Genomic DNA, 25,065 nt, shown 5'->3' with positions numbered 1-25,065 from the left:
TCATCTCAAAAAGAAACAAAGACTATAAACAGCACACGGATCAGGAGTTCAGCACGATGAACTGGTAAGCCATTCCTTAGTGTGGATTTGATGTGTTCTCTTCTTACTGCAGGTTTTCATTAAGAAATCCTAGAGAATTAAATTACTTTCCATAAAAGCAACAAATCATCAATTGCCTGAGATGAGTGATGCAGCTTACTCCAGCAGCAGTCCAGACTCTTAACAGCTCTTTGGCAGGTAAAGCTGTTAACAGTGCCTTTAGTATCTTTCTTTCACTTGCTGTCTTCCCCTTCACACACTTAGCTCCAGTTCCCACTCATTCTCCAGTCCAATAAGGTATCCAAATTTTATGCCTGACAGAGTAAGCCAATTAGCCCCGCTGGCCTGACATGAGAGATTAGTTTCTAGTTCATTTTTTTTTCCTAGAAGTCACATGTTGTCCCTGAACATATGTTGTTGTTTATCTTTGCTTATTGGGCCATCTGAAACATTCTTCATTTCATTTTTCTTCCCAAGACACTTCCACATCATCTTCTTGAAATTACCTCAGCCTAGATGACTGCAGTTCTTTAGTGGACTGCACAATGAGGAAATAAGAGTATATGAGACCCATCAATTCTTATGGCTAAGGAAATGAAGAATTAACTCCAAACATGGGTTTATTATCTATCAACAAGGTATTGTAAATACAGTTTCAACATGGTATTTTTAACTGGTAAGCAGTTACAAAAATTGATTTGTGCTCTTGCCAGCTTCTAACAATACCTTTAATATCAAATATATAAAGCTTGAGACAACAATGCTTAATATGCACCATAAAAGCAAAAGCAGATAAAAATAGAGAAAGTACTTTTAAGCATTACATACTCTGTCTCCAAATGCAAAATTTGTTCCAAACCATTAACAGATTCCTTACCTTCAGATTTTTGCAACTCTTCATAAGATATTTTACATCATAGATGACAGGGAAAAACAATCGCAGTATCTCAAAGAAGTCCAGCTCTTCCTCAGGTAAATTGGAGTTTGTCAGGATCTTGATTAGATAGCCAAAGTCATATCCACTGCAAATTAGTAACAAAAACAATATAAATAAGTGACTTAGAAGCATTGTTCTCACTTTAAGATTTCAGTGCACTTTGACAGGAAAAACAACCTTCAAGACTTCACTGCACATTGACAGGACATTCTGCTTAAATTCAATGCAATTAAGACCAACTTATATGAAAAAAACCCCTAAACTTCAATATAAACTGCCCCTTTGCAGATTCCAGGGAAAACATTGTAATTTAGTCTGAAAGAGGCCAAGTGAACATGCAAAAAGAACTGCCTACAGGAGTTTCTCCAAATCCCAAAATAAGGTAGGGCTTCTGGGTCTTCATCTGATAACAAGGACTTCCACTAGAAAGAAACCAGCTTAGGAGTCTTTCACGTAGACTGGAGTTTCTCACTACAAATTGAGACAAACAGACACTTCTACAGTTCTTGAAATCCAAAAGATTAATGAGTTTCCAGAGCCAATGCATGTTTATGCCTGGAGGCAAGTCTAACCCTCAGCAACAAAGAAAAGGAATTGTCTTTCAACTTTTCTAATTAAATCAGCACACAGACAACTACAAAGTTTAATAGCTTGTAGACCATTACTCTTTCTGGAGGCAATGACAGAGTAAGCTGGAAAAATTTTTGTGTGTACATGTAAGTCCGCAGGAGGCAGCAAGGTAACTGAGCAGTGCTTATTTGTTAGAAGAAACAGTGGAATTATAGTGTGCACATGGTAGAGAGGAGAGTTTGGGAAGGCTTCCTCCTCCATAGCTCGATTGAATAAAGAGGACATGCAGGAATGAGGCGTGGCAGTAATGGGGAAAACAAGTACTTTTACAAACAGTTATGAGAAGAAACAAGAGGGTGAAATACAGGAAAGGGTATTGAAGCAGGCCTGAACTCCATAACAAAAAGCAGCGATGACAAGTTATGCTTTTTCTTAGGCGGGAAACTATTATAAACCAGATTATTCATTACCTGACCATGAAACTCATCTGTTCTGATCCCTTGTACTTGCAGGACTGCTAACGCATGAAACTAAATGGAGGAGTGATACTTTCTCTTCCATGTTATTAAGTTTGCATTGAACCAGATCAGTTCCTAGATTTTACTGACATACAATTTAAAATATGCCTGTACTAACAAAGAAGAGAACAAACAACAGGGCTGCCTCTACTGAAGGCTTTATCAGTTTTGCTATATAAGGAACCTTAGCATAGAGCTGAAGGATGATTCCAGTGAACAACTGGCCACCACAAACTCCAAATTTCCAGTTTAAGACTTTGTGTTCATTCCTGATTATACAAGGGTCACACTCAAAACTAAGAATTTTTCAATTTGGTAAATACTGGCCAGGATATTTAACTGTGAGATAAGCATTAGAAAAGACAAATCAGTTAAGAGCACTATACCACTGATCATGCAGATATTTAGGATCCACAAAAAGCAGAGACTTCTGATGTAGGCCCAAAGCTTCAGCCTGTACACTCAATGTAAGTAAGTTTGCTTTTTGAACCATTTTTATACAATAAGATTATCTCTGACATCTTTATACTATGAGTTTATACACAGATGGTAGAAAAACCTTCAACATACTGGGGGTAAATGGATCATTTGCTACAAGTCCATTAATGCCAGATATACAATACCTATAGACTATTGCAGCTCTCCCATGGGAGTTTCCAGTGCTCTAAGCAGAAATTGTGTGTTGAAAAAATCCTGCACTGCCTCTGGGACTTTGAAGCTGTGCTGGCCACCCTCCAATCTCCACAGCAACAGCCACTGGCCAGGGAGCAAAGGAGCCGAAGATAAAGAAGGATTTCAGTTGACTCTTACAAAGTAAAAACTATAGTAAACTTGGCAAAACAGTAGCTTAGAAGTCTAATTTTATTAGATCATTTGAAGGGGGAGGGAAGTGGTGGGAAAGCCGATATCAGCATAAAGCCCTCTATAGAAGAAAAAGAGAAAAAGCCACATTAACAAAAAAGGCTGTTCAAAAAGGTGCAAAAAACAGTGTTCAGGATTATGGAGGCTTACTCCTTCAGAGTCTACAATTTATTAACTCAATGAATTCCTGACATTGATCATCCTCAAGGCTCATATGTAACAGTCATATTAAAGTGGAAAAAAACATATTTGTGCTACTCCTCTTCAAAAAAATTTTTGACTTGTCTTTAAAAAAGAAGTGTATTAATAAAATAATAGAAAACAGATGCCCTCAAACACTTCTAATTTCTTTAAAGAAGGAAGTACCTAAAGAAAAGTCAACATTCCTTTACTATTCATAGTAAAAGGGAGCAGGCTATTAAAAATAGCAATTTTGATTGAGAATTACACATTTTTTTCACTTGGAAATTTTGGCATATCCAAGCTTACAGACATGAAAACTGTCACTCCAATTTAAGACTAAGATAGATCCACTAAAACAAATTTTGAGTGGCCACTGCTGAATACTAAGAGAAAGCTAAGAAAGTCCACAGTGAGCAATTATGTAATTACCTGCTCATTAAATAAGTTTTCTTCTAATCCTCTAACAGTGATTAGTGGTTGGTTTATACCCTGAAGCACACAGATTTTTCCTTGCCTGAAAAACCTTGCACCATTTCTAATATCAACACCTTAAACTGCTTAGCACAGCAAGCCACAATCAGTAGAGCTATACATACAACACAAGCATAGACATTTGTTTTGTTTTTTCACTGATTATGGACAGCTCTAGGCAAAAAGACAAGCGTAGAGATCAAACATGCCTCTATTTCTTTCTCTTACTACCAAGGTAGAATTCAAATAGCCAGTTAACAATGAATTCTACTCAATCACCATGTCTCTGAAATAAATCTAAACGTGCAAGAGCTGAGAAAGCTTTAGTTCATTTTGTGATGCTAACAGAAATGAGCCAACAGATTAAATTTTACTAAAATCAGTTAGACACAAATGATTACTGAAACACATTAGCTTGGAACTCTGCAGTATCCCAAGAACATCTGGTTTTTGTTTTCCAAAAAGCATGTTTTCACAGACCCTCCAAAGGTAGACAAAGGAGGTTGCACACAAGTGGACACTCAAAGCTTCAGCAGAGCAGACAGCTGAACATCCACAAAATCAGCATTTGAGCTGTTCCTTTCTAACTTGCTAGACTATCAAGCACTCACAGCTCTCTTGACTGTGATAAAAAAATCACAAATTCAGGGCTTCCACCTTCTCTCTCATTAACTCAAATGCATTTTAACATACACATGCACAAGATTTGATGGAAGTTGTCTATGGAACTTCAATACACAAGACCTGGTGACAGTGCAAATATTTCTTCACTCATATCTGACAGAACTGCATATCCAGAGATTTGCCAACATGTCAGGATGACAAGGCAGCTACATCAAATGTGGAGATAAAAAGCACACAAAGAGAACTATCTGAGAAGTGAAGAGCTTGCAAATGAACTGCATAAAAGTTCACGGAAATCAAAGTCTAGAAAATGGAAACCAAACCGTACCTTCATACTCGTAAGAAAGGGGTAATTCCCTTCTCCCACTTACTATGGCACTCAAATTTTAAGAGTTATTAGTTCTTTAAGCATTTTAAGGTAACAGAGGCAATGGCAGAGTCAGCAACTACCAAGCACAGCTTTATCAGTTGTCAAAGAACTACTGTGCGGAGAGCCTATATGGAACAAATTTTCAACCGAGCATCCTGGTGCATAAGTTTCCACTGATAGAATGTAATCACAATCAAAGATGTATTTAGAAACAGCTGTTCACTACGCTTTGTGGCACATTTTATATGACCCATGCTCATTTATAGCTTTGCATAATTTTGGTTTCCTCAGAACTTAACTCATTTACTCCAAGGTTTTGTGCTCAAGATGATATCAACAAGGTCTGAAAAAGCACAAAAGCTTTAAACACTAATAATCAGTGTCTGACGAACATTTGCTGAACAACTCTCTTAAGAGGATTTCTAAAGACACTTCCAGTGAAATCCACAACAGAAACTCATTTTAGCAAAGATGAAACTGGACTTCTATTAATGAAACAATTTCAAAAACCCTTCATAAGCTGTAACAGTAAAAAATGGCATTATTGCACATGGCTTGTACTAGACTTTGACCAGCCCATCAGTCAGAAATTTCACACACTAAATATAATTATTCCAGAAAGAATCCCTAGAGTGGAAGTTCCTCAGGTATACCTTATACTGGGCCCTTAGTCACCAGGTAATATTGGAAAAACACCAGTCTGAGGCTGAAGCTGCTTCTACATGGCATCCTGGCACCAGCTACATACATAACCTGCCTCCCTTCTTCTTGAACTATCCAAATCATATTACTGTAGTCAAATGTAAATCACAAATACACACCTAAGAGCCCATAATACTGTGTTTAGGAAGCTGAATAAAACCCTTAATTCTAATTTGGCTTTTATAGTTATTTTGACACAATTTAAGGCATTCTTGTTACAGTATTCTTCCCCATGGTGTTACTCTAGAAACAAGATAGCAAGAGTAAGATTATTTTAGAGTCCTATTGTGAATTGAAACAGCTATTAAGTGGAAGATGGAAGTGATGACTGTGCTCAGAGGATCCTTCTTTGTTTAAAGGTGTTACTCTAGAAACAAAATAGCAAGAGCAAGATTATTTTAGAGTCCTATTGTGAGTTGAAACAGCTGCTAAGTGGAAGACGGAAGTGACCGACTGTGCTCAGAGGATCCTTCTTTGTTTAACTGTCTTTTCTTTTAAACCTTTCTGCTTTGGAAACTCAGTGTAGCACTTCTTTGTACAAAACAAATCAAAACCACAACTTCTGCAAAAGTGTTATATGGATTCTTCTACTACTGTCAAACATTCCTGGCCAAAACAATTCTTATTTTTGAGTTTTTTATTGCATAAATATTTCTCTAATTCCATGTGACTGTGTTTTCCAACTGTTAATACTTAGGGATGAAGAATTTTTTATTCTAATTTCATCATTGACATACCAACCACCAATACAACATGAGAGATACACGTTTTAACTGAGACTAGTTTGCTTACAATCTTGTTCATTTGCTTTATCTTGCTGACTTCCTTAGAAGCCAGCATTTAGGACACCAACTCAAGGGCATTACACAGCAATAAGCCTTTAAAGACACTGTTGCTTACAAAAATTCTGGCATGCAGTTAGCTAAACAATGATTGTGTACATTTTAAAAGTGTAACATCTTATTAACACTCAAAAATCTTTTGTATTCTGACAGACTCATAGAGATTTAGCATTCACATTTGTATTTCTACTTGAGAGATAGTAGACTCCTTTGATGGAATAAGCAGTAAGATATATGCATAAGGCTGATGAAGGATCTCTTTCCAAGTTGAGTAATTTCTCCAGATTAGCAGATTTACAACAAATTTAAGAGAGCTTTATAGACCTCTTTACTGATAATTCTCTCCTATAAAACAGACAATATTTCCTCAAGGATTGCTCATTAATAGTTTGCTTTTAGTAATGTTTCTGTTATTACCTGCACGTGTACAGCTCCACCTGCTGGTTTAGCCGTTTTGTGTTTTTCAGCTTCCCAATTTTCTGGTTACTGCATAAACACCAAAGCTAAAAACACCAGTACAACCCCTATGCCCTCTATTCTTCCAATACAAAATGGTGTTAGAGGTGTTACAGCATTTCCTCAGTCTTACCAACCAAGATATGGGCTACATACACAGCATTTAAAATTAGGGGACGCGAGTTCCAGGATTCAAACACCCATGAGATGTTGAAACCTCAAATACATAACATGCCATATTTACCTATGAAAGGAAAGCCACTTGACTCCTTCACACAATACAACTCCTGATGTCATGAGCAGCTCTGCAAAGTACTGTGTCTCAATGCCTTCTTCTTCATGCTTTTTAAACTGGATACCAGATGTCGTCAAGAGTTCAATAGAGTCCTGAGCATACATATCTTCTCTAAAAACAGAGAGGAAAAGTAAATTTCCAAAATCTACAAACCTCAATGAGATAACATTTCTTTTTTGCAATTCATTCCACAGACTTAGCCCAGAGCAGGAGCAATTTAACTTTCTTCTAGGTTAATTACAAAACCAACCATTTTTCAAAGGTTTTTTTTGAACCTCCATTATAATTTTTTAACCTTCATTATCATTTTATCATTCCCAGCACCTTCATTCTTACCATCTCCATAAAAAAATTAGTTCCTGCTCCTCTTCCAGTTACAGATAATCCCCTTTTACAAGCCTATAGATGAAAGTGCATCTATAGAATTTATTTGGTAATATATATGTATAAATTGCTTGAATTGCAACAAATTAAATGTAACAGTTGAACACTAACACACTACATTGCAGAAATATGAGAAATACAATCCAGATCCCAGTACTCAATTAGTTCTGCAGTTCTCAGAAGTTTTTTTGTGATTTAAGCTTATTTAAATGTTTAGACATGTGTTCATAAAAACTTTTTTTTTCAGTATAACTGGAAATGGAGTATTTACTCCATGTAGCAAAGCCTTAGAATTCAGGGATCCTAACTTTTTCTGTCTAAACTCTTTTTTCCTAAACAATCTGTTTCAACTTTAAAAGCCTATTTTGGACCTAAAATTTAAGATGATGAAATAAAAATTCTTCTACCTTTTTTTGACCCCTCCTACCTCTGTGTTTACTCCCTTTAACACTAACTTTTTTTTTTTTGCGATGTCTTAAGAATTTCATGCTGAAATTCATGCTTATTTTCTCCCTTAAGTTTTATCTGGATTATCATAACAAAAACATGGAATGGTTAAATTAAGAAAAAAAAAGTAAGTATGTAAGCACTTAGAGAATGAAATTCATTTTACTGTCCACAACATACTACTCCACAAAGTCTCTTCAGTGTACAGTTTCAAATTTTAATAAAAAACAATCAAAACAAAAACACAAGAAAACCTAGACAACCAATATATCAAACTTGACTACTAGATTCAGTCATAGACCTGTATTCTTTATTCCTAAGAGCAAATCATTATTCTTCACAACATAGACATACATCCTCAAGATGTGTTACATCTTTTTTCCTCACTCCCACACAGCTGTTCAATAGTTCTCCAGCTTTGAGGTATCAGCTTCTCAACACCTGTCTATCTCCACAGCACATTAAAGAACTCATCCAAAACAAATGCACCATTTAACAAAAAGGGGGTTTCATTCTAGTTGCTGCTCTTTGCTAATCAGGTGCATAGTATGATTAGAGAAATATTTATGCTCTTTAAAAGCACACTAAAACAAGACCTGGCTGGAACCACACACACAAAAAAAATACCTTCTAGGAACAACAAACAGCTGTTTTGCTTCAGGAGGAGAACACTTGGCACATTGCCACTTCCCAAAAGGATGTTTATAAACAGACAAAAACAAGTAAGTTGTCCATCCACGTAAAAAAAATAAATATATATATATTAATCTCTTGTGCAGTACTTACCAAGTTTATATTTTTCTATAACCTCCACCATCAACTAGTAACAAGGTAATTTGGTGATTACCAGTATCTTGCCTTACTAACCTGTCTAATCTCTGCAGCATCTGGCACAAATAGATGAAAAGCTACTTTTAGTTTCACTTGTTTGATACTAAGTAGACCTTTGAAACCCAGAAAATAAATGAAGTGTAGCACAGGCCCTACTTCATAGATCACAGTTTGGAAGTTATTAATTCCTTTTTCTCCCATAATTAGTAGGATCAGTATATTTGTCTATTTAAGAAAATGGGTAACTTTCAGCCCAGATTCATAGGGCCAGGTAAGTTCAGAGGTACCAAAGCATTTAATCTGTGCTTACTTTTCCTTTGGGAGACAATTCACACAAGACTAAATAGAACATGTCATTGCTCAGATCAAACTGATATGTAACAATCCACACCACTGCTTGTTTAAAAGAGCACAGAGATCAAGAGAGGCAGCAGCAGTTTTCCACTTAAGAACCCCAAGTTTTCTTTGAAAACAAGTCCTCTCATCTGCAGAAAAAATAAAGGTCTGTTCTCTAAACCTCCTTTGTAGGCTGTGAATTTAAGTCATGTATATAAAGTTGTCCAGTTCTCAACTTGTAACACAACTGCCAAAAACCGCAAGGTTTAAATGTGTGAGAAGTGTTTGTACTGATATTCAATTCAGAAGATAATCAACATATGAAAATCTATCAGACCAATTATGTTTACTTCAGAAAGACAAAATCAAGATACTAGTAACTTCGTGACCACCAGCTAAAGGTATAACTGGAGCACCAGATAAGCTTTTGATCCCCCTGAAAAAAGTGAGGTTTATGCTTAAAAAGTTTTATCACTGATAAAAATCACATTTTGAAATAAAGTCCATGGTATTATTCCAATCCAATAAAAGTCAGCTTACCTTTTAACCAACACTTTAGACAAAATAATTCAGAATTATAACATTTGGTATACTTTTTTAGTCACTCCACTAAGTTTACTTTTTTTTTTCCTTCAAGTGTTGGTATTTCCCATTCAAAGTAGGTAAAGCAACAATATGTGATTTCTTTAACAACTAGTAGGAGTGAAACTAAGTTAAGGCAGAAGCACTCTGTAATGCTAAACGTGAAAACACAGAGCTAACTCTTGCACTAAGTATAAAATGCCTTCCACATTTTTTTTAACTGCTTAGCATTTTTGACCAAATAACCAACAGTAAGACTACACAGAAATGAGGGAAGAAAGCATGGTTGGCTGACAAAAATTTTCCTTACGCGAGTATTTCTGGTATTCCAGTAATACAATCAGATAGATAACGAAGTTGCTACAGTATTTATACGTTCTCAGTAAGTCAGAAACATACATTTAGCAGCACAGGAATTGAATACTTACGTTAAGTTAAATTTAAAATTAAATTGCCAAGTTGAAGTTCCTGGAGGGTATTCTCCTTGCTCATTCATAAACGTCAGTCCTAGTTGAATTATTTTTAGCAAGTCAACATTGCAGCGTAAGAGTTGGTACTGATAGTCTGCGTTGCTTCTGAATTCTCCAATAGGCCTTGCAACTACTCCTGGGAATTCTGTGTCCTGCAAGAGCAGAATTAAAACTTGAGCACACGACAACCATACAGATCTAACCATATCACAGCTGAAGAGTACTGTGTGCAAAAACAACTTTTAAAAAGATAAAAGATTAGGATCCAGATGTTCATACAGTGTTAACATTAACTTTCAATTTTAAAGGATGAGCAAGTTTGCTGACCTCAGCCTAAGACACGATTTTTGCAGTAATTTGCTAGACAGGCATCAAGCACCCACTTACCATAGCTACATAGTTATACTTCCGTATAACTTGACGAATTTTCTTCATCTCTTCATCCAAGTTACAAGCCCAAACTTCACAGATTCTTTGGCTATGATCTACGGTAGCTGCTGGCATAGTGGGGGGCTTTAGAGACCATACATCAAAAGTTACACTTGACCGAGGATTGGTTTCATAAAGAGGACTTCAACTGTTTATTTTTTTAGCCTAAGAGAGAAAGAAAGCAAAGCATGAAAGTGTAAGCTTTTACTCTTAGTTTATCTGAAGAAAAAAAAAAAAAAGGCTTAAGCACCACAGCTACGCTATAGCCCTGTGGATTTCACAAAAGCAGGACAACACAGCCACCAAAACCACAGGAATTTCGGCTACGCGAGCTCAGATTACCATCAGAAACTAAACCCCCACAGTGTCGTTAGCGACTGTTTCCTGCCCAAGGGCGGCAAGGCGCACCAGTGACACGGACACCGGGACACCCGGCCGGTCCCCGGGCGCTCCTGCCCCGCGGCTCGCACGGGCAGGATCCCTGGGCTGCGTGCAGCAGGGAACGAAGCGGCAAAACAGAGTCACGCCAAACCGGGGGACGCCGCGGGCGGCCTCCCGAGGCGGGAGCAGCTCCTCCAGCTCCCGAGGGCCGCTCTAAACCAGCGAGCGGCGCGCGGAGACCGACACACGGCCGGCCGGGTCCCCCGCGCGCGAGAAAGGCCCCGGCAGCGCCCGGAGGTGCCGCAGGGCTCGGTGCCGGTGCCGGCGGCCCCGCCCGGTGCCCGCGNGCACGCCTCGTGAGTGGCCGCGGCGGGCGCGGGGGCGGGCGCGGGAGGGCCGCACCGTGTCGCCCGTCCCGGGGCCGCGCTGCGTCGGTAGCTGTCGTGTCCCCCTGTGCGCGGACACGGGGAGCCGGCTGCGCCCCGTCCCCTCCCCGTGAGGCCTGGCTGGCTCCTCGCGGCCGTGTGGGTAAACAGGGCCCCCGAGCGAGCCGGCGGCGCCGCAGCCCGGGCCGGCCCAGCCCCGCGCTGTCCCGGGGCCGAAGGGTCCCGCCGGGCGGGGCTGCGGGGTCCCCGGCGGAGGACGGTGCGATGTGGGACCCCGCGGGCTGGGAGGAAGAATCGGAAACTGAAAGTCCAGTTGGCTGTCGGGGAGGCGTCCCCGCTGGCTGCGGTGTGGCCCGGCCGGGTGATCAGGCGCAGGTCGGCGTGCCGGTTTCACTTGCCATTGACCCGAAAGCCGGCTGACGGGTTGTAATGTCTTCTAAGAGGCGCGACTGCGTCTTGGGATAAAACCTCTCTGGAAGCTGCTCGTAATAGCGTAGTTGATTAAAAGTTGAGACTAAAGCATAGAGCCTCAGGGAGTTGTGTGTCACAGTGGCCTGCCAGCAGTGGCACAGTGGCATAGCAGCCCTGCTGGCCTTACAAACTGTTTTTCCTGGTGTTCAGTGCTACCTACTAAAAACGGACTGCTTCTTAAAACCTAGTTTTGTTTAGATGGTCAGAGGAGGCCAGTTGTGTTTACTCCTGTTCAACATCCACAATTTTTAAAGCAAGACAGTTAGTATTCTGAGGTGCCCCCTCTTGGCAGTATTCTGCCCTGTTTCACCTAGTCTTTTAAAACTCCTGGCATTTTGAAAGGAGACCCACATTTCATACATTTGAAGTTATAGTTTCCATGAAGTAAGCATTCTACTGACATACAACTTCCTAGGATTTCTGAACTGAAATGGTAGCTGCCTCCAAAATAATTCAGAAAAAGGACAGAGAATGCTTTCTGTCACATCAGACTGACACTAGGAGTGGAAGAGATACTAAATGCATTTCCAAGTTTAATAACTGCAGATAGTTTGCTTTCCTAATATTTTGAATTGTCACATAAGAAACATAAATATGATGGTATTTTAAGTATTGTTGCTTGAATAAGTGTAAGTCTGTTCAGAGCCAATTTCACAGATATTTTGGAGACAGTTCACTTTTTTAAGGAGCTGTTCCTGTGGGCATATAGGACCTTAGTTAACGTAAAAGTTTTTGTTGGGCTGGCTTTACTTGGTCTTTTGTTGATACCCACTTCTTTAAAATCTGGCAGTGAGATGAGCTCGTCCTGAATTAAATCCCCAAAAAGGGCATCCGTTTCTCTCAGTCAGCTTGCTGAAGTGGTTTGGTAATGTTTGTGAAGGCACCAGCTCAAGCATAGGCAGAGAGGGAATGGATGCTGTAGCCAGGAATTCAGGTGAGGGGTAGGGACATGGTACCTGCCCAAATGTCATTCCTTTATCAGTATTGTTGCTTTTCACCAGAATGCTCAAAATTCTTGGTGTGGTGTAGTTAACTAAGTTAGTCAAGTTTGGTTTGTGTTGTCTTAGGTCATAAAACCTCAGGTATGTGTGATCTTTATTTCAGCAAAGCAGCTAGCATTCCTGTACACAGTCCCTCTCAGATTAGGAGCTTAAAATAAAATCTTTGCATTTCAAAAAAGAGGTTTTTTTACATTTGCTGTTTTTCTAGACAAAGTTAAGAATGTATAATTTTTCCAGTGCACTCATTCCCACTTGGGGAAGCGGCAGCTAAGGTTATTAGTTCAAGATTTTTCCTAAGCAGGGTTATGACCGTTCAAACAGTTCAATGAGATTCTGGCTTTCTTGTTCCTCACTCCCTGTCCTCATCTTCCTCCTCAGTTTCCACATGAGTGAAGTGTAATTATATACCTTTCTCAAAAGGATTTTGCAGCAGGCTAATGAGAAGTGTGGCAGATGATTACAGGGCAGGAATATGCGTAAGAGATTCTGGGGAGAATCCTTCAGTTACGAGTGAGAAGGTGCACTGTGTGTGGTGTAACACAGCAGAACCCTTGATTTGAATTCTCCTGTGCTGAAGATATTTGATATTTTCTTCAAACAGCATGTGATTTCACAGGGAAAGAGCAAATACTGTGTTGTCTATGAGAGAAATAAGATCAGGCTGCAGAAAGCAAGATTCATAGCTGAGTTAGTGTCTTACTCCCATTTGTTCCCCAAGCTCTTAAAGACTTGGTTTTGAAGCCTTAAATTGTATGCCCAAGTAGTACTTTGGAAGGACACAAAACACTCCCAATACTACTCTTAAAACACATTTGCAGGTAATGTGTTTTGGCTTTCTTGAGAATCTTCCATTTTTATGGAGTATACCTGGCAGTGGATGGAGGAGCATTTCTGAAGTTGGATCAAAAGATGTTTTCTGGGAGCACCCATCTGCCGTTATTTGCCATTGGAGCTGTGTTCCCTCCCCTGTATAAGGAAGCCTTAGGTTACAGAGAAGAGTATTATTAACCAGGTGCAAGCAGGGAAAATACATGGAAGAGCAATCAGTCTGCTTTTAGTTTGTTTTGATTAAGGAAGCTTGTTTGCTGTCCTTCTGTCTTTTACTCTCAGCTTAGATATGTTCGTATTGTCTAGAAATTCTGCTTCTGAGCTAAGTCTTCATCTCCACCTCCTCCACATTCTCTGGGATGCTCTCTTTCAAATAGTCTTGCTGTGCGTAGAAATTGTAGAATGCTTTGAGTATTGAAATCAACTTCCTATTAGTGTAGCTCATTTCAAGATTTTTCCCTCTGTAATTTACCTGTTGCAGGAAGAATAAATTTGGATTTGACCTTACTAGATTTTGTCAGGCTTCTCAGTGTTTTCAGGAGGGCCTGGGTCTTGAGTGTCACTGGAGCTTTACCCTGTTGAATATAACTCTACTCCAGATAATTCTTGAGAGCTTGGTGCACATAGTAATAACTACTGTTAAATATTAGGCTAATCTAATAAGGAAGAATTCCTAGGCTAATAAGTGTTCTGCATATTGGTCTGAAGGCAGTGTTGCAGAGCAATGTGAACCTGATATAATGCCTTGGTAAAGTAAATGTTTAATCAGATAAAATTCAGTATATTAAAAAACCACTAATGTATTGTCTTAAATTAAGCCAGTAGTGGGAGAAAGATAAGTTGAGATTGTTGTCAGAAGTGTGAGTAGTGTGATTTCTGTATCCTTTGCTTGTGACCATGTATGAGGTTTAAATTTTAAATCCACTATTTTTTTTCTTTAATCTTAATATTCAATATAGAACGCTGAAGATGATTAGCTTACTCCAGCATTTTCAATTTTGTTCTTACAGGGCTTTTCAAAACTAAACTGAATACAAATGTCTGAGATCATGCTTGTTTCTTTTAGACTTTTAGCTCTTACATTGACCATGCAATGGATGCTAACAATTTTTTCTTTGACAGCATTGCAGAAATACAGAAAGATGTGGAATATCGACTGCCATTCACTGTAAACAACTTGACAATTAATATTAACATGTAAGTAGAGTGGACTGTATCTATGCACATTTTGAAAATTAAAATTGTTCTAAAAAAAAAAAGTGGTAATAGAAAGTAAGCTGCTCCCAGCTCATAATTAATTTCAGGACCCATAACCTGGATTTCTATTAGTGGTTATAGTGATGTGGGTGGAATTGACTCTGTACAAGATGCAGATGTTCAGCTGAGAGAAAAATCATATTTTACTGTTCTCAGTTCCTAAGATAGCTGTGTGATTTTAGTTGAAGATAACTAGGGGAAAATGCTTGAGGATTTCTGATAACTTTGATTCCCTGCCACTGAAAATAAACTTGATTGGTAATTTCTTAGTCTGCTGTAACTACATACTCTTACCCTGGTGAAGTTTCTGGATCATAACTCAAGTGATTTATTGTAATATTTCCTGTGAATTTACTTTGGGGGGCACTTGCTCTGGCAGGTATTGATAGTATTCTGTTCACAAGTTTTATATTACTTTGCCCTGCAGAGTTTGCCTAATATTCTTAAAGGCTACACTGCATTGTATTTGTAGTAATAACATTTGTATTTGAAAATGTTCTTGTTATGCTACAGCTTCTTTGTTGTCTTATCAGTTGATCAGACCATGTGCTAATAACACCCATCAGTGCCTCTATGGGCCATGCACTTAAGAGCTGGACTCGGTGATCCTTGTGGGTCCTTTCCAACTCAGAATATTCTGTGATAATTGCTCCTTTGTTATACTCCAATTTTACCTAGTAAATGCTCTCTTCAGCTTTGTGGAAGTTGTACTTCAAATTTTGTAGCTGAATAATCCTTTTGTATGCTTCATTCATTGTGTACTTGTCCATAACAGTTCTCATAGAAAAGTATGTTTATGTAATTAATAGCACTTTTTCTTTGCATAAGAAGCCTTCTTATGCAAACTTCATCATGGGGTGTCACTGTAATGATAAATATTATTTTATTTTCAGTTTGCTTCCACCTCAATTTCCTCAGGAAAAACCAGTCATCAGTGTTTTCCCACCTGTGAGACATCATTTAGTGGACAAGCAGGGAGTATATGTGACCGGTCCATTGATAAGTAATGTAAGTGTAATTTGTAGCTTCACACAGATCTACTGTTAATAGCAGTTTTAATACATGTTACACTAGATCATTGTTAATACTCCTGGTAAAAAATACCAGTATAGATCCTAATCTCTTTCAAACTGTATTTCAGGGCCTGAAAACAAATTCAGAAATGTTCAGCAGTAATTCTAATTATTCTTTTACTGATACCATTTCTGACTTGAGTATTCCATGTATTTAAAACTATTTTAAGTTATGAGTGCTTAGAAAATTACTATCACACTTTTTGGGCTATTTTTAATTGCACAGTTCTTCCAATTACATTCCAGTGTATTCCAAATAAAGGAGAGGGATGCTTTAAGACAGTTTTGTAACATAGTTCTTTCTAGCCTAATCCTATTAGAATGGCGTCACAGTTTTAGCTCGAATATTCAGGATTTTAATATGCTGGTCTTTTTTTTGTCAACAAGATTGTTCTTTTTTTTTTTTTTTTTTTTTGAGTGGATGGAGGTTCTGACTCTTTTAGAATGTAGTTAGTGCCTCTGTCCTCGGACATTTTAATTTTTTTTCCTCTTCTGTTGTTTACACAAATGTAACTTGCTAACTAAAGTGGGGATTTTTGGTTATTCAATAGAAATGTGGTACCTCATTGACTCTCCACTAATAATGGAATATACAAAAGACTTAGTTTCTGTTCAGTTCTGGGTTGCTTTATCACTTTATTTGGAACTTATGTACATACAGTTTGGATCAACAAGTATGTCTGAAATAGCTTTTCAACACTATCACGTGGGTATAATAAACAATCAAGTTCAGCACATTTTGGAGCTCTTGGATTCCAGACATACGTTTCTTCTTTATTGGATTTTGTTTTGTGTTTCTCCCAGTTTACAATGCATTCAGATCTTGGAAAAATTATTCAGAGTTTACTGGATGAGTTTTGGAAGAATCCTCCGGTTCTAGCTCCTAGCTCAACATCATTTCCATAGTAAGTTATCTAAACATAATAAATGTCTTAATTTTTTTAAAAGTGACTAAACTGGTTATAAGGAGGGCAGGGACAGGAGTAATGTAATGGATATACCGGAAGAATTACATTCCCTGTCCTTGCACAATTTCATGTGCGTGGTGGATAACCTGATTGTTTTCAGAAGAGACACTAGATTTCATTGGAGTTACTGTATCAACATGCCTGATAGAACTTTATATCCATTTTCTTGAAAAAGAAATTTTTACATTACCAGATGAAATCTAGAATTTGCTGTATCTCATTATCTGAGCAGTTGTGTTTTTTCATATTCTGTTCATAATCTCCCAGGCTTAGGGAAGTTCCTCTTGCACCATGTGTGGCAGAAATTGTGTGATTTGAAGAATTGTATTAAATTCAAATTGTATCAGTACAACTGTGGTTCTCATGGCTGACGGTGATACTAAGTTTAGATGTGGCTGCAGTTGTGAATTTTAAAAAAAAATCTTTCATGTTATTTAGAAGTAATTATGTGTGTGTTGCCCAAGCTGTTAAATGCTATACCATAAATAAGAGCTAATACATGACACAGATGTTTTTCTCACAACTTTAGGATGGAAACAATTTAAAATTATGCTGTCATAAATTTTTGAGAAGTAGTTTTCTCATAATTAAGAGTGTAAGTGTGTATTTGACTGTTCTACAAGAATGTAGATTGATGGAGTTCTATACTGTATTTCACTATTAGACAGAAAGGCTTATTACATTGGAAATAACTGAGAACAGAAAGTACAAAGTTTATGGCAACTTGGAAATTCATTCTTATGTCTTATATGTGGTCTGGTAATTATAATTCAAATGACAAGTGATGTGCTGCATGCAGCTCATGGTTGTGGTTTTGTTTGTTTTTAGCCTTTTCAACAAACCAGCTGGAATGCCTCCTTTTGCTCCTCAGGGGTTTCCATTTCTCCCTCCATATCCACCTCAAGAAACAAACAGAACAATGGCACCCATGCCCATTTCTGAATCAGTTTCTTCAAGCTACACTACAGACAAGCCTGCTGCTCCCTCCTATGGCTTGATTGCTGATCTGCCGCTGCCTGTTCCGACAGCAGAAGCGGTGCTGCAGGTCAGTGTGCTGAGTTCTGCTGCTTAAGCTGTCAGACACTGGGTATAAGTTCTTTAGGAGCACACAGGGCATTGCTGTAAGACTCAAGGAAGCACTTAAATGAGTGCACTTCATTGTTTTGCTGGTGCTAGGGAAACAAAACTGTCATTCTGGCTTTGATGAAGAATTCTTTAGAACTTGAAGTCAGAGCAACAGGTTTGTCTGAGTTTCAGTGAAACTAGTGTTATGCTAAGGGTCTTTGATTACAGGGGGTTTTGTTTTGGAGCTGCACTCCCCCATAGGGCAGCTGTAGCTGTATCCAACCACAGAAAATGTTTCTTTCTTTTTTTCTTTCCTGCTCAGAACCTGTTAGGTAAGGGCAATGTGCAATCTCAAGTCTTTATATGTGGTGTTTTATCTTGTATGTTTTTACTCAAGCTCTCTATTGCTGATGAACTCTGGAAGGAATTTTATTTTAAATAAAGCTTTTTATCTAAATGTTTAGTCTTGAATCAAATCATGTCTATAGAAACAAGTTTTCTTAGGCTTGGAAGACACTTCTGTGGCTTTATGGAATTTAAATTTTCTACGACTGTTTTTTCCTTGTCTAAAACATTTATTTTCTGAGGGATTATAGCTTTAAAAACCACATGAAAGAGATCAAAATATCAATCTCCTTCTCTGTTCTCACTTCCCTGAGTTTTACTATTTCTGTGTATTTCCTCAGTCATTCAACTGTTTTCAAATGAAGGACATGGAAAACTGACTCATCTTTTATGACATGTCACCCCAAATATCTTCAAGCATTTTGTTGCATTGGTTGAGTTGTTTTCTGTTCAGATACTAGTGCTATTGCTTCTTACTGTTTTTCCTGCTTCTCTTGTTGCTAGAAAATATTCATCTTCAGTTCTTGATTAATCAGGTTAAATATCAAGAAACTGCACTTCAAAAATCTACTAAGCATTTCTAAATTTTGATTCAGGTTGGCCAGAACGGATTAACATACAAAATGCCTGATGTTCCTGATACCTTTCCAGAACTCTCAGAACTAAGGTAAACATTCAGAAGGTAGTTGAACATTTTGTAATTACTGAAAGGCACTGTACTGTACTACTGGCCTGTATCTGATATTTGTCAGAAGTCTGTACTCATCACTAAAGGGTTTTGTAGAAATTATAATTAGGGGAACTACCACATACCAAAGTATTGGAGTCAGAAAATAACCCTGTTTTATATTCAAACATGCTGCTTCTTTAGGGTTTTGTCAGCAGGAACAATACTCGATTCAACACCAGGAAAAGGAGTATTTATTTTTACTTTTTCTTACTATCAGTGTTCTGCTGTTTTCTGAGGCCTTGCAAGGGACTTAATTTCTAGTAATTCAATAAGCATAACTTTTGAAGGAGGAAATGGGACAGCTTGAGGCTGGTTCAAAAATTACATTCTCCTAAGTATCAAAGGACTGTAGTGCAAGGTAAATGGGGAACTGTTCTGTGAGCAGCTCAGCATGTTCATGGGAGGCTGGGTTAGACAAATCCAGGTGCTAAATGTGTCTGCTGTCCCAGTGCAAATCACTGCTACATCTAAATACTTTGTACACACACAACACAGATATTTTCATCTGTTTGTCTTTATTCAAACAAACTGTATTAGTTATTACTCCCAGCAGATCAGAGTCAGATCTAATGAGACAGTTCTGTGAGGTAGAATAGGTTACAAATTTCCCATGAATTCCTTCAGATCTCACATATTTCTGGTGGTGTTGTAGTTCAGCAATTGAAAACTCTGTCCTTTCAACTGGAGTTGCTTTTTCTTTTCCTTTGACACTTTCCAAAGAGCCTGTTAAGTTTAGCTGACTTAGCTTTTAAGTTCTGGCAGCATCCTCATTACATAACAGCACATTAAGACTTTTGCAGGGAACTGTAATTTGTTAAATGCTATTCTTAAAATATTCTAATCAAGCCTAGTCCTTTCAAGAAGACTGGATTAAAATTCCATGATTTGTCTGTTGGTAGTTTAGTTGAATGACAGTGGTATTGCAGCTGTTCTGAATAGTTCTGTTCTGTATGGATTGCACAGTTTTGGTATAGGGGGATTTTTGAGTGGTCTTTGTGAGAAAGGATCAGGAGCTGCCCCTGTGCCAGGCACAGCTGGTTTAGCAGCAGACCCACTGCAGGACTGCTGAGTCCATTAGTGAAGCAGGCGCTGTCTCTGAAAACATTTTAGAAAGAGCAGAGGCCATGAGGATTGAGAGGAGGAATGGAAAACTGTGATAATCCTGCAAACACCAAGGTCAGAGAAGAAGAGGGAGAAGGAGGTGCGCCAAGTACCAGAGCATTTACTTTTCCACAGCCCACAGAAGTTTTGGAAAAGGCTGCAGTAGAACAGGTATTTTTAAAATGTACCCTGTAGCTGAGAGGACTGTGCTGGAGCAGTTACCTACACTGCAGTCCAGGAAAGACCCAATATTGGAGCAGGCAGATATGCCCTGAAGGAAGCTGCAGCCAGGTATTACCCAGACTGGAGTAGTCTCTCCTGCCAGGAACTGATTGCAGTCTGTGGAGCAGAGGTGAAGTGTGAGAAAGGAGAAGCAGAGATGAACTGTTAGGGACTGACTGCTACACTTGCAGTTCCCCCTTTGCCCCAAGGAGAGGGAGACAGGGGAAGGTAGTTAGGCATGAAGGAATGAGGTTGAGCCTGAGGAAAAATGGAGCAAAGTGTTTTAGTTTTTGACTTTCTTGCTTACCATCCAACTCTTACTGTAATTGACAATAAATTCAGTTAAATTTTTCTGAGTGTGTTTTGTGTGTGATTGTAACTGGTAAGTGACTTCACTGTTTTTATCTCAGCTCCTGAGATTTTCCTCCATAGCCTGTTGAGGAGAGGGACTGAGAGAGCAGCTGTGTGGGCATCTGGTAGCTTGACACAGTCAACCCACTCTAGTAGCATTATGGGAAGTAAGGCTTGAAATGGGAGATATTTGTTAACATGCTGCTTTTTAAATTCACTGCTGCATATAGTAGAGTCCAAGGAGAAAGGGGAAAAATAAGTTGTGGTGAAGTATCATGTATTTGTAAAGTGCCAAAAAAATGCCTCAAATTTTGGAAGAAATTAATTATTTACATGTGATGTTTTCAAATTTATATGTACTTTCTTTCTGTTTGAGTACAGTATATCACAGCTGACCAGTATGAATGAGCAAGAGGAGGTGTTACTGGAACAGTTTGTAACTCTTCCACAGCTGAAGCAAGTCATTACTGATAGAGATGAGTTAGTGAAAAGCATTGAAGAACTGGCAAGTAAGCTGTCAAAATGTTAACATGTGTAGCTTTGTTCTGTGAACTAAATCCTTTAAAAAAAGTAGTAATGGTGATTTTATTTTTCAGAAAAAAACCTGTTGCTGGAGCCTAGCCTTGAAGCAAAAAGACAGACAGTGTTGGATAAAGTAAGTTAACAATAAAATCATCTTCAGAAATATGAGTGGTAATATCTGGAGTTTTTTCAAGGTGATAATGTTCCTTTTCTTCTTTCTTCCAGTATGAGCAACTCACACAAATGAAAGCAGCCTTTGAAAAAAAGATGCAAAGACAGCATGAACTTAGTGAGGTATAATTCCTACATGGCATCCTTTAAGAATACTTTAATAAATCTGAAGTTTTGAATTGTATCTTTAACCATTAATAATATTATTTTGGTTTAACTCTCATTTAATATGCAGTAGATTAAGTATTTCATCAAATATGAAAAAAATTGAATCATGTACCAAAAAGTTAAAAGCAAAATAATGGTTTTCCTATTGGCTTTTTATTTTTTACTGCTACAATAGAAGCAAAGTTGGAAGAAAAGAGTGATCTACATCTAGAATTGTTTAGTACAATCCCAGTCCAAACCAGTTTTAAGAACAGAGTAATTTTTAAAGAAGGCATGTTCAATTAATGGTACTCATTTAACATAATGAGCTTGTAAAGCTGTACCAGATGAAAGGGCTCAATAACTTCAGGAACTTAAATTCTGCAGTTCACTAGGAATGCTTATTTCAGGCAATATGTTCTATGTGCTGTCAAACCTTGCACGTTCTACAGTGCAAATAGAGCAGAAGTTCTTACTTCAGAAAGTATTCAAGGAGAATAATTTCTTGGTATGTTTACCAGGGTATTCATTAGAAGATATAACTTCTGATAAACCACTTTCTACACTGAAATCTTCATAATTTGCAAGACTCATCACCTGAGAATGCAACAGTCCATCAGTTTAGTATGCATAGTACCTGAATTCCAAAATGCCCCCAAAATAACAAAACAAATTTAAAAAAAAAAGTGGGCAGAGGTAGTTGACATGGATAAACTACCTATTTTTGCAAGAAACCATTCAAGAACAGGACATAATATCACACTGCTGAAGTCCTTTTTCTTTTTTCTAAATCTGATTTGCTGATTCAATTTAATGATGGATAGGAGGCTGAGAGTTGAGGAGTAGCAGTTGAATTTTTCTGCCTTTTTTTCATATGTGCTATACCTTCATGTAGTGATGTTTGCTGTGCACTACATGGTATCTCCTGCTCTCTTTCCTTCAAATTTCCAAACAAGTATTTTTACTTGTGTTGAATGAATTTTAGTCATCTTCTATTAGAGCAAACTCTCCATATTTTGTACAAGACTAATTTAACAGGAAATTTTTGATTACATTAAGGTTTTAAAGTACCTAAGTAAAAGATTTTTCATAGGATAGATGAAGGTTAGGCCAAGCATCTAAAATATGTCTGGCTCTGTACAGACTCCTACTGGATGTGAATCACGTCCTCTTTAACTGCCCAGCTATATTTGAGAAAAAATAATGAAATTGTATGCAATAAACAGAAGTAAGATTTGAGGGTTATAAGAACAGAAAAATAAGTATACTGATTTAGATTAGCAATCTGCTTCTTGAGTAGGTGCTTTTTGCTTTCCTGTCTTCTCCACAATCATTTCAAGTGTATTTAAAAGCTGAACAATGAGTGCTTTTTTACCTTTTAATACTTCTCAGGTTTACAACTGATTTTCAAAAGTAGACCCTATTTATTGAAGACACTTGAAATGTTAGTTCTACTCAGAAATCATGCACTTGAGAACTTGTCAAATTTCCAAGCTGGATGCTTTCTACACTGTAGGATAAAAGTTGAAAAACTTTCTTCATTTGTGTGAATGATTGTGTATAAAGACCTAAACTAGCAACGCTTTTCTCACATTGAAACCTTTCTAGTTTAACAAGCTGTGCTGTAATTTGGAGATAGAACTTCATCTGGTTAATTAGGCTTTTATGTAATAATAGTGCTCTATCCACATATTCCATATTTGTATAGTCATTTATCTTCTTGGAAATGTAAGTTTTAACGGACAGGCTAATATTACATTGTACTTTTTATTTTCTTAAGAGTTGCAGTCCAAGTGCTCTGCAGGCCAGACTTAAAGTAGCTGCTCATGAAGCTGAAGAGGAGTCTGATACTATTGCAGAAGACTTCTTGGAAGGCAAAACAGAGATAGATGACTTTCTTAGTAGTTTCATGGAAAAGAGAACGGTATGTAATATACAAGTAGTTCTAACCGACAACATGTACAACACACAGTGAATAAATTTAGGACTTCTTTTTTTAAGAGTTTGAGCAGTCCTGTGATACAAAACAGAGCTTTAGTGATCTTTGACAAAAGAAAAAAATATCCTTAAATGGCTTCAGTTTAAATAAACTATAATCTGCATTTCAAAGGCACATACTTTTAAGATGGGAGTGCAAAGGTCTCCTGCATTAGACCATATTCATGTGCTGTTGCAGATATTTTTGTGCCAATTTCTCCTGTATCTTGTCTAGATATAGGGGAAGATAGCCACATGGTAAATTTCACATTTGGAAGGTTGACATAAACTGGCATGTTGCATTAAACGAACCTTAATGTTTAATTTATTAAACTTCTTAAACAATTCTGTTGATGGCTATCAAATAAGTAACTGAGGTTCAAAAACCACCATTCTTGTTCATGCTGTGACAAAAGTAACTTACCAAGTCCTTACCAAGGTACCCAATAAATGCCTTTTGTAACATTGGAAACAATCCTCTTATAAACAATTTTGGATAGAATAATGTTGTCTGTATAGACCATAATTCAGCCCAAAGCTTGGAAGGGAGGTAGGTCAGGTGGGGTTTTCTTTCTTTAAAGAGTCTGTAAAGTAGCTAAAATCATTCAGGAGAAACTGCAGTATGCATTATAAAAAACTGCATTTAGAATTCAGTCTTGTATGTCTTGTTTCATAGCTCTGCCACTGCAGACGAGCCAAAGAGGAAAAACTTCAACAGGCAATAGCAATGCACAGCCAATTTCATGCTCCGCTATAGGTAAACTTGGTTTGTTAAACAATTTACTTTATGTTACACACCTGGTAACTGCACATGGATTTGTTACAGTGTTTATTGTTCTAATAACACTTTTTGTGGAAGTCAAGTATGTTCTGCATCTGTTGTTACTTGTATTTAAAATATAACTTAAAATATAACTTCTGGAGAAATTAAAATGTCTAATCATTATTTGTCTTTACAGACTTCCTGCAAACTGCACCTGCCAAGAGAACGAATGAAAATCCCAATAAAGCACACTTTTTAATAACTATTATTTGCAAATAAGCATTTCATCTTATCTGGTTGTATTTATAGAAGAGATTGTATACAGAGTTGGGATGGTTTTTGTACAAATTAGAATGTCTCTTTATATTCTCATTGTACTCAAGAATCCTTCTATTGCAATCTTTGCATTAATTTCTTGTATTTATTGTTGATAGTTATAATATTTAAGTTCCCTGCTGCTATACTCCATTTGTTCAGAGATTAAATATCTAAACATGTAATTTTGACTAGCTTTTTACATTTTTATAAAAACATAATTCATATCTTTTGTATTTTGAATTTTAACCATAGATTTGGCTTAATCTGTGGAAGACTTTAAGTGTTGACAGGACTTTGGAAACTAAACAAATTCTTAATGGAGATTGCCAGTGGATTCACAAGCTGTCTTTTCTTGAAGCCAAAATATTAAAGAACAAGTTTTTTTACTTCTGAGTAATAATAGAAAACTAAGTATAGCTTGTATTGTGTTTTGGATAAGTAGATTGGGGATTAAGCAAAGGATGTGTTGGAGAAAATTATATTGGAATCAGAATAAATGATATCTGCATAGATTTGGTATGTTGCTTAGTAGCACTGATGCACTGATTTCAAGAGTGGTTTGGTACCTACCACTAATTAAACACAATTTTCATCTAACAAGTTCATTTTCTTTTTTTTCGTTCATAAAGGAATAATAAGCA

General features: G+C 37.5%; 2 protein-coding genes across 2 annotated transcripts in view; one reads left to right on the top strand and one right to left on the bottom strand.

Moving 5' to 3' along the window:
* The window catches only part of CNOT7 (CCR4-NOT transcription complex subunit 7), a 22,270-nt gene extending 11,218 nt beyond the window's left edge, over positions 1-11,052 (bottom strand). The window contains exons 1-5 of the mRNA XM_039700077.1: positions 10,690-11,052; positions 10,306-10,512; positions 9,877-10,070; positions 6,818-6,979; positions 917-1,061 (exon numbers count right to left, since the gene is read on the bottom strand). Of these exons, the coding sequence (XP_039556011.1) occupies positions 917-1,061; positions 6,818-6,979; positions 9,877-10,070; positions 10,306-10,422 (618 nt within the window). The 5' untranslated portion in view covers positions 10,423-10,512; positions 10,690-11,052. The remainder of the gene's footprint in view (positions 1-916; positions 1,062-6,817; positions 6,980-9,876; positions 10,071-10,305; positions 10,513-10,689) is intronic.
* Positions 10,536-25,065, top strand: VPS37A (VPS37A subunit of ESCRT-I). The gene is made up of 14 exons (XM_039699846.1): positions 10,536-10,541; positions 10,722-11,084; positions 11,167-11,489; positions 14,537-14,611; positions 15,565-15,679; positions 16,549-16,649; positions 17,541-17,757; positions 18,719-18,789; positions 20,908-21,035; positions 21,123-21,181; positions 21,274-21,342; positions 23,147-23,290; positions 24,020-24,100; positions 24,303-25,065. Exons 1-13 carry the CDS (start codon positions 10,536-10,538, stop codon positions 24,098-24,100), a joined length of 1,752 nt encoding a protein of 583 aa, XP_039555780.1. The 3' UTR covers positions 24,303-25,065.

This window comes from Passer montanus, unplaced genomic scaffold, assembly GCF_014805655.1.
Source record: "Passer montanus isolate IOZ18808 unplaced genomic scaffold, ASM1480565v1 scaffold14, whole genome shotgun sequence".
Lineage (NCBI taxonomy): Eukaryota > Metazoa > Chordata > Aves > Passeriformes > Passeridae > Passer > Passer montanus.
Note: the sequence above shows the minus strand (reverse complement) of the source record. Positions and strands in the feature narration are given on the sequence as shown.